The 11,701-nt window shown below is 52.0% G+C and overlaps 8 protein-coding genes across 8 annotated transcripts; 5 read left to right on the forward strand and 3 right to left on the reverse strand.

Annotated features, from left to right (window-relative positions):
• Positions 1-602: 602 nt before the first annotated feature.
• B0H65DRAFT_512839 (uncharacterized protein) lies at positions 603-1,307 on the forward strand (the record flags this gene model as incomplete). Its single annotated transcript, XM_062828608.1, has 2 exons — positions 603-667; positions 689-1,307. 2 exons carry the CDS (start codon positions 603-605, stop codon positions 1,305-1,307), a joined length of 684 nt encoding a protein of 227 aa, XP_062676852.1.
• A 267-nt stretch (positions 1,308-1,574) lies between these two features.
• Positions 1,575-3,008, forward strand: B0H65DRAFT_553616 (uncharacterized protein; the record flags this gene model as incomplete). Its single annotated transcript, XM_062829979.1, has 4 exons — positions 1,575-1,605; positions 1,657-1,693; positions 1,780-1,854; positions 2,726-3,008. The coding sequence occupies 4 exons, from the start codon at positions 1,575-1,577 to the stop codon at positions 3,006-3,008; spliced, it is 426 nt and encodes a 141-aa protein (XP_062676853.1).
• A 489-nt stretch (positions 3,009-3,497) lies between these two features.
• B0H65DRAFT_436745 (uncharacterized protein) lies at positions 3,498-4,064 on the forward strand (the record flags this gene model as incomplete). The annotated part of the gene is made up of 1 exon (XM_062825255.1): positions 3,498-4,064. The coding sequence occupies one exon, from the start codon at positions 3,498-3,500 to the stop codon at positions 4,062-4,064; it is 567 nt and encodes a 188-aa protein (XP_062676854.1).
• Positions 4,065-5,506: 1,442 nt separating this feature from the next.
• B0H65DRAFT_436794 (uncharacterized protein) lies at positions 5,507-5,857 on the forward strand (the record flags this gene model as incomplete). Its single annotated transcript, XM_062825261.1, has 1 exon — positions 5,507-5,857. The coding sequence occupies one exon, from the start codon at positions 5,507-5,509 to the stop codon at positions 5,855-5,857; it is 351 nt and encodes a 116-aa protein (XP_062676855.1).
• A 936-nt stretch (positions 5,858-6,793) lies between these two features.
• On the reverse strand, positions 6,794-7,999 carry B0H65DRAFT_446949 (uncharacterized protein; the record flags this gene model as incomplete). The annotated part of the gene is made up of 3 exons (XM_062825833.1): positions 6,794-7,270; positions 7,493-7,713; positions 7,924-7,999. The coding sequence occupies 3 exons, from the start codon at positions 7,997-7,999 to the stop codon at positions 6,794-6,796; spliced, it is 774 nt and encodes a 257-aa protein (XP_062676856.1).
• A 700-nt stretch (positions 8,000-8,699) lies between these two features.
• On the forward strand, positions 8,700-9,460 carry B0H65DRAFT_481377 (uncharacterized protein). The gene is made up of 3 exons (XM_062827628.1): positions 8,700-8,860; positions 9,038-9,100; positions 9,172-9,460. The coding sequence occupies exon 3, from the start codon at positions 9,180-9,182 to the stop codon at positions 9,399-9,401; it is 222 nt and encodes a 73-aa protein (XP_062676857.1). The 5' UTR covers positions 8,700-8,860; positions 9,038-9,100; positions 9,172-9,179; the 3' UTR covers positions 9,402-9,460.
• Positions 9,461-9,502: 42 nt separating this feature from the next.
• Positions 9,503-9,748, reverse strand: B0H65DRAFT_436934 (uncharacterized protein; the record flags this gene model as incomplete). Its single annotated transcript, XM_062825272.1, has 1 exon — positions 9,503-9,748. A coding segment is annotated over one exon (246 nt), but the record flags the coding sequence as incomplete, so codon positions are not given.
• Positions 9,749-10,153: 405 nt separating this feature from the next.
• B0H65DRAFT_553620 (uncharacterized protein) lies at positions 10,154-11,186 on the reverse strand (the record flags this gene model as incomplete). The annotated part of the gene is made up of 2 exons (XM_062829980.1): positions 10,154-10,263; positions 10,787-11,186. The coding sequence occupies 2 exons, from the start codon at positions 11,184-11,186 to the stop codon at positions 10,154-10,156; spliced, it is 510 nt and encodes a 169-aa protein (XP_062676859.1).
• Between the last annotated feature and the right edge of the window lie 515 nt (positions 11,187-11,701).

Consider the following 11,701-nt stretch of genomic DNA (forward strand, 5'->3'; position numbering starts at 1 on the left):
TCTGTCGGGCTAGCAATTGCGTGTTCAGGGAGTAGTTCTTGCCTTTTGTTGTTCTAAACGCGTCGTCATTCAAGGAAGGAGCTAGTACCAAAGCACAAGCTACCGGGACACTCTGTAATATCTGTATCAGTCACGTCTCCGCGCTTGAAAGATAAATGTTTGTCGCATCTTAAAGGTGATTTTGAACTGTTCTCTTGTTTTAGGGTACTAATCTGACTTGATTTTTCGTCAAAACTTGCCATATCTGGGATGTGACATTCTAGGCATCAGGACATACCTGATACCTTTACTTTATATATGAGAAGATAAGTGAGAAAATAACACCACATCGCTTCTAAAATAAAGAAACTCAACAGCCTTATTGACCTCTGCTCGGTCGAGAAGGGAGAACTGAGGCATCTCTTTTGGTGGGTCGAGAGGGGTCTGTCAGACGGAGATGAGTACACCTGACTTGCCAAGACTCTCTCGTTTCCACTTTACAACCAACAACCTAACCCGATTAAATAACTTACACGTCCGGCACGATCAAAGTCGTACCCGACCACAATACCGAAGTTCAGCAAATCCTCACATCTGCTCCGTCAAGCAAGAAAAGACCAACAATGTCGTCCCCGTCTAGCAACTCGCGCCAATCTCAAATGCGCAATAACCAACCTCCCTGCCTCCAGTGACAAGGCCCGACAGTCAGGGCATCCGCCGCATCCAGATCCCAAAGCATCGCGGAGGAAGCAGCCAGGCTCACGGCCGTCACGAACCAAGTCATCGCGACCTTCAATCGTAACGAAGGAGCCAGGATCCCCGCAGTTACGAACCAGGCCATGGCGACCTTCGATCCAAACAACTTCATCGAATCCATGGACGCCGCCTTGAATGCCATGAGAGCTGTCGCCGGTGGTGAGCCTCACAGGGTAAGGAGAATAAGGAGAATCGCTCATGATATTGCCAACGTGTATGAGCGCAATTCCCATTTGTCCAGGGGGCGCCGCCACCCGCGCAATCCCGAAAATGGGATTCCCAACCCACCGCCCCCGTACACGGCGCTACCATCGAAGGGTGAAGTTACAATCGAGATGGCTTTACCTGAACCTGAATACACCCCGCATTACACTCCATCCGGGCAAGGCCAGAAGAGAAAGCGGGAGGAGGAAGTTGAAAATGAGGAGGACGATGACGTCGAGGAGGAATATCACGGCTTCATTAGATCATCCGCCCCATCGCCTGAACCGACAGTTCCCCAAAGAGCCACCCGCTGTCCCGGTTTTGCCGTTGAAGACGACGGTGACGTGAGCGACGAGGCAGCAGCATGAGTGTCTACTTCGTACCCAAGACCTCGAAGTATTTCACCCAACTTCATCGACCTCACCCCGGATCATTGGCCCAGACTGTTCTTTCCTTGGGTCACTTTGGTGTCTGTAGCAAGAACAATGACTTGCCTTACTGGAGGGAAACGAGCAGGACTAGAACAACTCCGACTAGAGGTACGTATCGAAGACATTGCGTAGGTCAATGGAATCCATGCTAACTATTCTATTAATACGTAGAGGTAATTAGGCCTCAAACAAGAAATCTAAGTCATGGCGAAGGCGGACTACAACCACGATGATTGTAAGTATAGCCCTTGATTCTTGGGAGTTGACAGCTGCTAATAACTGACAGCATGGCTCTCAAGCAGGCAAAAAATCCGATTGTGGAGGTACGCAAAAGCAACTACATTGCAAACGACGCTATCTTATGAACCCGTCCGCCGCTGCCTCCGAGCACAACAACGACGAGAACGAGTTCAACCGGCGTCAACTGGGATGATTACAAGGTCATCAAGAGGGGAGGAAATATGGTCTGCATGAGACGGGACGAGTACGTGCCTAGAAGCCCGCCCTCGCTCTATCCGTCTGCTGAGGATATGGCCCGTCGTAGACAATAGCGACGCCGTTCTCGCCGTTAAGGCCGATAAAGAGGCTTCTAAAGGCAGTTCCAGTCCTCCTCGGCTTCTCAGAACAGGAAAATCGGTAGTCGGCTGACCGGCTGGTCCCTCGGTGTTTAGGGGAGACTCCTCGAGAGTCGGTGGCATCGTGATGGGGGTTTGGTTTGGTCCATGGTCTCAAACAGAACAATTAACGAAGGATATGGAGTCGAACGGAGGAGCAAACTTATCGAGGGTTGGGATCAAGATTGGACGGGCTGTTTCATAAGGTCGACACGCCAGCCGTGTGCTTGACACAGAACATTCCCCCTCCATTTCGTGTTCGCGCTCGTACCCGGGGTGAGGACGAAGAGGATACAAAAGAAAAGGATACAAAAGGAGAGGAGAAAGAAGGAGAGGAGAAAGAAGGAAAGGAGAAAGAAGGAGAGAAGCAGGTAGCTAGGAGCTGGTTCACAGCGTGTAACTTCTATTTTTTGTTCCTGTAGCCACATCGTATTTCAAGGAAGGAGCTGGTCGCAAAGCGCATACTTGTACACTACCCGGACACTCTGTGCTATATGTATCAAAGCCGTCTCGGCGGTTAGAAGGAAAACGCTTTCCGGAGTATGAAGGGGAATTCGACCTGTTCCCGCGGCTATAGGGTTTCAATCTGCCTGAATTGTTCTTGAAATAACTATAGGACAGACGTGAGATTCTACGCTATTTAAAGCCAACTTTCACGCTCTCCAACTGACAGCGCCCATTAATACCTCTACTCAACCTCCTCCTCCCTCGACGGCACCAGCTCGTATCCCGACATTACAGGATACCCGTCCCCGGGACGGCCTGCTTCGAAGCTCACTGCCAGCCTCCTTCTCCAACCCAGATGAGGGGAGTCTACATTGAGAAGTTGCGCCTGATGGCGCCTCAAAATCCCCTTGTGCGTTCCCATGAGGCGAAGCAAGCCCGCATCGACTGCTTGCAGGAGGAAATCCTTTTCCTGCGTGTGGAGATAAGCCAACGGCAAAAGCTGGTGAATGGGAAGGCCAAGGAGTTGCGCCACTTGGCGCCTGACTATACCTTCCTGTTCTACGCCTTCTCTCCCTAAGGCGGCTGCTCGTTATTGTCCGTGTCGCTGGGGTTTGGGGGGCTTGAGATAATCAGGACTTTGTAATGTGTTCATGTTGCGTTCGTGTTGGAGGAGTGTTTGTTCTGGTACGGTTTTCGTATGAAGGGCCTCATACGACAAGTTTTGCACTCAAGAAGGCGGCTAACTTGCCAAACACAACTCGGAACCCTCCAATTGAATTGTAATTCCCTTTAGGGGTCTCGAATTACGTTTATATGAGTGGGATTGGGTCGAGTTTGGTTGTGTGAGATGGGTAATTTCAAGCGCTGTACCAAAACCGTACGAGAACAAACACGGCGTAAACATGGATCCAGTTCCTTCGCTCGAACTTGACAATCTCTCACTTCTATTCAATATCGCAAAACGATTTCCAAAATTCTCACCTCTGCCACCATCTACGAGTCGCACACCACCACACACCAAACAACAACATCCCACCTCCATCAACAAAACAAACATAAAGCAACGATGCCTTCCCCATCGAACAGCCCCCGCCGCTCCCAGTCGCCCGACAACCAGCCTCCGAGCCCCCGCCTCCAGCGCGAAGACAGCACGGTCGGCGCACCCGGCGCACCCGCCGAACGTGACGAAGCCAGGCTCACCGCCATCGCGAACCGAGTACTGGGCGCATTCGACCCAAATGACTTCTTCGGATCCATGGCGACCGCATTCGAAAGGATGAGAGACGCCTCCGGTGGCGACCCTGCCACGTTCAGGGCAATTGGTCGCCACGCTATTGCCGAGATTAATCGGAGGCGCAATCCGGAGGATGGAATTCTCGATCCTGCCCCGCCCTACACGGCGCTACCTAAGGAGGGGGAGGTCACGGTTGAGTTGTCGGTTGTGGAGCCGGAGTACACCCCGCGCTACACTCGGTACCCGCAAGGTCGGAAGAGGAAGAGGGAGGAGGACGATAACGAAGAGGACGACGAGAAGGGGGAGGACGAGGAGGAGGAGCAGAACCACGAGGAGCAGGGAAACGAGGAAGAGGACAACGAGGAAGAGGACAAAGAGGAGGAGAATGACTCCGATTAGAGGTGTGTATCGAAACAATGAAGCGAGCGCCTTATAATCAGCGAACTCCAGGCTAACAGTTTTCTTGATGATCAGGTCTAAAACTCTGAGCCATACCTACCTAGAGTCAGTCATGACCCAGGCTAGCCACAACCACAAGATATTGTAAGTTCAAAGGTCATCCCGCCACTGTTGCTTTGCTGTTAACAGTCGCTAATCAGAGGAGCAGGTCGCTACTGCAAACTCCCGTCGTCTACGATCGAACATCTGCCCCATGATAGTAGGATATAATACCTCGAAATCAAAGAACAACGATGCCTCAAACGGATATAACATCAACACAGCTGAGACCCAAGCTACCAACTCGGGTCAAGTCCAGGAGGCGCAGGCCGAGGCGGAGAGTTTTGGACAGCAGCCCTGAAGACAACCATGATGACAGCGGCGACAAAGACAGACCGAAATACACGGATGCTGAGTTGCGCGAAACCAAGATTCAGGAGGAGAAGAAGAAGATGTGGATCGAGAATTGGTTGGACAACACAGACCGGTCGATGTCTTGGGGGAGAGCTAGGACTTCTTCTTTTCAGAAGACCGCGCCAGTACGGCAATCTGGGACCATCTTCCCGACCGCGCGGTATGGGACCGCCTTTCAGCCGACATTGAAGTCGCACCGGGTTTTGCCGGTTTACTTTCTCGCCGCAATCCTCCGACCATAGATGAGCTGGAAAGCCTCCCTATTCTCCATCATTCAAGCCGACGAGAAGAAGATGAATCAGGAGGAGGCTTTGGTGGTCGGCAAACTCGAGCTACCCCTCTGGATTGTCAGGACCATGTAACCTGTACAGATAGTGGGCAGGTTTAAGGAATTCTATTCACAGGCAGGAAGGCGTCAAGAGAAGGGGGTAAACCCATTGAACTTGGAAAGGAGATTATACGGATTCATGTCAAACTACCTACCTGTAGTTACCTACTAGAGGTAGTTACGGGGCCTTTAAAGCGTCACTTCTACCTTTTTTTCTTATAATATCGTATGTTTATTCGAGAAAGGAATTGGTCGCAAACCACATGCTACCCAGACACTCTGTAATAGATATGTCAATGATTTCTCCGCGCTCAAAAGGAAAACTCTTTTCGCATCTTAAAAGAGTAATCGACCTCTTCTTCTGTTATAGGGCTCTACTCTGCATACGCTAGCAAGGTGTTCATGATCGAAACCTCGAAGTACGTACCGGTAGCGAACCTGACATGGAAGTATGGAACAGACCGCAAACCTGGATCCAATGCCTTGACGCAACCTTCAAGCGACCGTGGAAAGAAACTTTAATGACAGAATATGACCGACTCAAATTTCTTATCCCCTTCCTTTCCTCCATCCAACACATCGGATCCCCACGTCAATCGAACTCGACATCAGCCATCAAACGAAACCCATCACCGACATTGCCATAGACAACAAATAACAAATGTCATCCACGCAGCAAAGACCTCCCCTCCGCCGTTCAGAGCCGATGGATTCACTCCCTCCTGCTTTGCGCCACGAGAACCCGCAGGCGATCGACATTGGCGATGACCAGTATCGGGAGTTGGTCGACATGATGAACTTTCTTGGCGAGGATCCAGCTGTTCATACTAGAGAACAAGAAATTGACGAGGCTATCACCGATCCGGTCCCACAGTACACCCCATTCCCAGGAAAGGGAGAGAAGACAGTTGAAGTTTCTCCTTCCGACAAGCATCCAGCTGACCCGTCACCGCCGCCCTATCGCCGCGAACGAAACAAATTGAGCAAGCGACGACCAAATAACGGTCAATAATCGTTCGGCACTGGTGTCTGACATGGAGTGTGTCCCATGATTCGCGCCCTGATTCGGGTTGCGATACTCCATTCGGCTGAAGAAGTCGGCGAGTCCCTTGCTTATCCAGATTCGAAACCCATTGTGAGTAAGACGGCTCCCATTGTAGAAGTGGCAGTACAATGGTTTTGTTCTCCGGGCTTTGTTCAGGTACTAACAAAGGACGACAGATAGTGCGATTGCCAAAGGCAGCAGGGCGACGGAACAACCTAGGTGTTCGGAAACAAATCGTTTCTGGGATTGCGCTGGGAGATGGTCGGGCGGCGAAAGAATGGATTGTAGAGTGGATGACGCTGAAAGATCACAAGCAGTTGTACTTCTTGTGTATACGCACGAGGAATCGAATAAAGTAAGGTACTTCCGGTTTCTACTCTTGGTCAGCCATGAGCCCATGACCAGGACATAATAGTGAAGTGGAATGCAGTCAAGTGAAATACGATTCACAACGCCGTCGCACGTTTCCCTTTTGACTCACCTACAGACGCGGGCCTAGGGATTGGTAGAAAGTAGGCATTGATAGATCTTGTATGATGCTCGGTCGCAGTCTTGATCTTTGCGTGTGTGTTCTTTTTGGGCGCCATCGTGCTGCTACAGTCGACTTCAAGGAATCTGGCTGGAGAAGGTGTGAGTCAACTTCGTCTGGTCGTGACCCTGCCTCATGACGGCCACCCACTGGGCGTCGATCTTGTACTTGAGGCGGCTGATTTCAACATGGAAACAGTCATCCACAGCAAGTGCCCGTCATAAGACGCCCGTCCACTGAGTCAACACAGAGAAGACCGGCCTCTTTGAAGAAAACGCCCAGAGTCCGGGTTTCCGTTTGACTGACGGCAAGGCAAACCACCGTGAATCATGGCTCTGGAGCCAGGTGATGAGGCAGCAACTCACCACTCGACGTCAAACTGCAGCTGCTCTGAGTTCCAGGCCATGCCGAAGAGGTGACGCTGCATTAGAAGGCGGATGAGGTAGCCCGCAAAGTTTGCGAGACTTAGATTCCATGACTTGGAGGTAGCGTTGGCGGCGAAAGCCTAGCTGAATAATTGTGATCGACAGGTATATAGTCTCTTGCCTTGGAGGCTGCGGAGTCTTAGCAGGAGACATGGCATGGAACTCTTCGTCTATGGCGGGCTCAGTGGTTGTAGGGGCTGTCTCCATGGAGGTCGCGCTTGCTGCTATTGCTTTTGCATTCTGGTGTCCCGTTCTTTGTTGAATCCAGAGACGTTTTCGGGTGTAAATCAGGACGTCTGAGATGATCAAGGAGACTGACTTCGGCATCTGCACAGTGGGCCTATCTTCCTCATTGACCAAAAACATATTTCTGTCGTTCTTGCGGCATTTCGTGGCAATCTTACCGGCTTCCGGGTCGACATTGGTCTGCCAGAAGACAAAGTTAGTTGACTGGTGGATGATGAAGATTGATGGATGAGGAAGGCGACAACAAAAGACAAAAGCGTTGACGATGGAGAATCTGGCGCCGGAGACGAGATCGGAGCGGCTGCGGCCCAGATGGAGGCCGATCAACAAGCAGTCAAGCAGGCCATTGCCAACTTATCCGGGCCAGGCGGCATCCACCTGGCAACTATCTTTGATTGCTACCTTATTTGGACTAGCGAACACGACGCCAAAAAATACGTGGTTAGTTCGAAGAACAAATCCGCTCCAGCCAAGCGGTTCTATAAGCATTGCCTCGAGTTCTTCGCAAAAAACCCGGACGCCCTGATGGTCGCCCAACATGGAGGGAATCCGATCCTCGAGGATCTCCAGAAATTGACGATTGTAGATGCCCAGATCAAATTGTATATTGGACTTGGTAGGCGCTATAAGGACGATCATCAGCAGGCCATCAATAGACGCCGTTCTCCTATGGTGGGAGAGAATATGTGGAAGCGATTTGCATACGCCCCAACGCCTCCAAGGACATTTTTTGGTTTTTGGGTCTGTTGTTCATGATCGCCTACCCATTCTTCAAAGCGCACCAGTTTTACAGATTCCTGACCGAAGCATTCCTTTGTGCCTTCTCATTTCACCCCGGACGACCCCGAGTTCCAAAGGTTTGTATGACGGCGACAATATGCCCTGCTGCGACGAAGTGCCAAGGGACATGATGTTGGCGGCACCGAATGCTACACGCTTGGCGTAGCAGCGAGGTTTTCGGACTATGATAAACTTCGGAATCTATCAGTCTGATACCAAGATTGGGTCCACAACGGATACCAAATCACGTACAAAGCTTTGTACCTCCCCTCTCCCCCTCCTACCACCCGGTCTGCGGTCCGGGCGGTTTTCAAAACCATCGAAACGATGGTAACATCGACCCTTTGGGCATACCACGCCGCAAAGTCTCCTGACCAGTTGGGGCTACCGGAGATTTGCCCGTGGCCATACACAGCCCTGACTTTTGACGGGCTGTGTACAGGTACCCACGCGGCCTTTATCGAAGGAGTTAATTTTGGTCATGCCCAGCATGACTCAACTGGGATGATTCTAGCTCGGACGTCGGAGTACATCGTTTGGGCTGAACTTCTGGATGAACCAGTCTTCCCTTGCCTGCTTGGAGGTACCTGACGAGTCAAACGCCTCATCTAAAAGCTCGGCCAGCGTTCGAGACGGTTCGGACGAAGCTTCCCAGCAATCTCGGTCCCGAGAGTCTCTCATCCCATCTTGAGTGAGCAGATTTCTTCGCCAGCCCTTCACTCAGGCTCCCAGCTGGCAAGAACGGATCAGACCCACCGCACAAACGGGCACTCCGCGGGGCAGGAGCACTAGTACCTCTTCCTTCCTAGGTATTCTTCCTCCTTCCACCATTCTCCCCGCCCATAAAAAGACACTCGCGACCACAAACTCAGAGCGCGTCCAACTCTTTCCTCAACACCTCAACACACCACACGAGGCAAGAACTCCAGTCCACCTGCACCTCCAGAGACTCCAAGAAAGCTGCCATCATCATTTCCCACGAGGAAAAGTGTGTAAGTTCCCGTCAGCTTCCTTTCTCCCTTTGTGTGGTTGATCTGTGATCCTCGTCGCCTTGACGTTGAAATTTGAGGCCTGGGTGAACGGTCGATGACAACCATCGTCGAACTGCGCGACGACCTTCGAATGACTTGCTGGCGCTTGCTCACAGTGACTAACGAAGCGCGGTAGGCTCCCCTATATAACTATCACCGACTTCTTCTCTTTCCCCAACTTCGCCGATCATACCACAGGGTAAGTTTTCTGTCCTCCACAACAATAGTATGCGCTTGTTCAAATACGACGATACTAACATCTCTATCCAGCCAACAAGATGTGTATCATTTACCACATCAACTTTTCCGAGTGCGACCACAAGGACGCACTCTTTGTTCCGTGCGCCGACCGACAGCCGAGAACGCATACGTGCCCGAACGGTGACCCGAGGGAGGTCACCCACGTCCAGGACGGCCCCTGCGACGACTGCCACCCGCCGCAGGGAGACGGTGATCCCGATGCCGTGGTCGAGCAGGAGCAGCAGGAGCAGGAGAAGTGAGGGAGGGCCCGATGGGCGTATCAATGGGCGGGATGAGGATAGCTTGATATGAAAGGAGGGCGTCTCCGAGACATCAACTAGACCGGTAGAACAGAAAGCCATCACCTGTTTCGGTCTGATCGCTTCCGCAACTTCTCCAATCGTCGTTTGTTTGCTTGCGAACGGTCGTAGATTTCGGTCCGTTGTTTGACCGTTAGGTGCGTTATACACCCTTTCGCCATCTCCGTCAAGCAGTTATGAGAGCAAAGGCCGGACCAAGGCAGTTGGTGGACTGGCCAACGGGAGTGGTGCTTGAGATTGTCGTAGGGCCGTTGGGGATCTTGGATGGGATGCATGGCCCACAAGATCTCTTTTGCCCCCAAGCTTCGTAACAAGATCCTGAACACACCGTGACACCGATGCCATCCTTGTGAAACACCGATACAACCAACGTATCGACCAGAAAACGCTCGCCTCAAAAGCCGTCCATTTGGTATACAGTTGGTGGACTTCCCACATGTGGGCTAGTCTCTCCTCCTCTGTGAGGAAGGTCGACCCCCCTCTGTTGACCCTCCCTCCTTCCGGATTGCTGGCGCAAGAGCCGAAAAAACAGCCCAGCTCCTTCCGTCCACCCGGTAGAGTCTTGGTCATCGTTCTCATATGGGTCCGATAGTGCTCTCCCATTTGTTTATTGGTCTGGAAGGTGGCGCCACACGGCACAAATTGGAATTTTACAAGTTCCGCAACGGTATGTGCCTTTCTCCCGGTTCATCCTACGGTTCGCTTTCTTCATCTCCTTCAGGCGGATTCGCCTCGCTTGGGCCGCCGCTTCCATTGCCCGCTCTTGGTCGTCCGTCATCGGCCCTCCGCTCTTCGTTGAGCTCTGCAACGTCCCCAGCGATGGCTTGTACCTTTGGCGCTTTCTACACGATCCCCTCCCTCCCCTCCCCGGAACCCCAAATCGCGGCCTGATCTTCATTGTGGTTACCGAACATTCCATCCCAGAATGGATGATCAACACGTTCCTACATAAAATCCACAAACTCTTTCTCGAACAGTACCCCCCTGATACCCCTTACGCCAACATGCCAACTCAAATTACACCCTTCGTCGAATGCAGCGTGAGAACACAGGCCGTCATAAGGCAAAGTGACTTGGGGCCACGGGCAAGTTCCCAAGAGCCCCAACTCGCCCGGTCCCATTGGTCCCAATACCAAGTCCGGTTTGAGGGTACTGCCCGTCTTGTCCCTGTGGCTCCGTGAGTACCGCCTGATCGCCCTTGTGCCCACCTTGTTTCCCCGTGGGGGAACTTGTTGAAAGCGCCTGACCAAGGGGTTGGGAACTTGTTGAAAGCGCCTGATCAGGGGGTTGGGATAGAGATTCGGTGTCTAGGCGTTGCCGCTTACCCCTCTGCATGCCCGGGGAGGTAGAAGAGGCCGGTCGTTTGGCTGGGGTAGCATATTTGGATGGGGTAGCAAATTCCCAAAAGCGCGCCTCGAGACTGGTGTTTCCACCGCGGGCTTCGTCGACGGCCGCTTCGTCCTTAATGACGACATCTTGCCAGCCGATTTCCTCCGCGAATTTGATTTGGGCCGTAAGTTTCTTACGAGCCTCTTCTTTTGAAGATCCGATGGGTGCGCTGGCTAGCGCAACCAAGAAATCCTGTCTTTCGAGGGCATCCCATTCGAATTTGATGGTAGCCTCTAAGTCTTCGACAGAAGCCGCGCGCTCGGAATTTCGCAGTAGCTGCTCATCTGTGAGGATATCGTCGTTGGCGACACCCCGGAATTGTGAATCAACGTACATCGGCCCATAAAATGGGTCTAGAGAGCGAAGGTGAAAATGGCGACGATAAGTATCAGACTTGCGATGCTTTAAGGTGGGATATGACGGGGTGGGTATGACGGACATCATGACGAGATTATACAATCTCGGATTAAGCCGCGTGTCCACTGCGACACACCTTATTAACAACCATCGCTATCCAAAACGGATATACCATTTCGCACCGCAAGATTTTGGTTTCAACTCCTTGTCTTGAAGATTCGGATGCCGATTTGATCATGCCAGCCCGCGCCCTATTCCTCATTCTCGAAACCGCTCTGTCTCACGGGCTTCGGACTTATAGCGACTGACAGCAATATCTTCCCTGCTTCCGACAGTTTCGAAGGTTGGGAGGAGATGGAAACCCGAGACAAACGCAGCTCTCAAGAAGGAGGCTGGCAAGAACACCGAGAGTTCGCGTGCGGAGAGATACTAGATGTGCAGAAACGTTCAAAGATAGAGGTATTTTCCGTCCCATGTCTCAGCTAGTTCCTCGC

This window comes from Neurospora tetraspora (genome assembly GCF_033439725.1).
Source record: "Neurospora tetraspora strain CBS 560.94 chromosome Unknown B0H65scaffold_10, whole genome shotgun sequence".
NCBI lineage: Eukaryota > Fungi > Ascomycota > Sordariomycetes > Sordariales > Sordariaceae > Neurospora > Neurospora tetraspora.

What these genes read in the sequence shown, in the direction of transcription:
- B0H65DRAFT_481377 (XM_062827628.1), top strand. Translation starts at nt 9,180, where the DNA reads ATGTGTATCATTTACCACATCAACTTTTCCGAGTGCGACCACAAGGAC.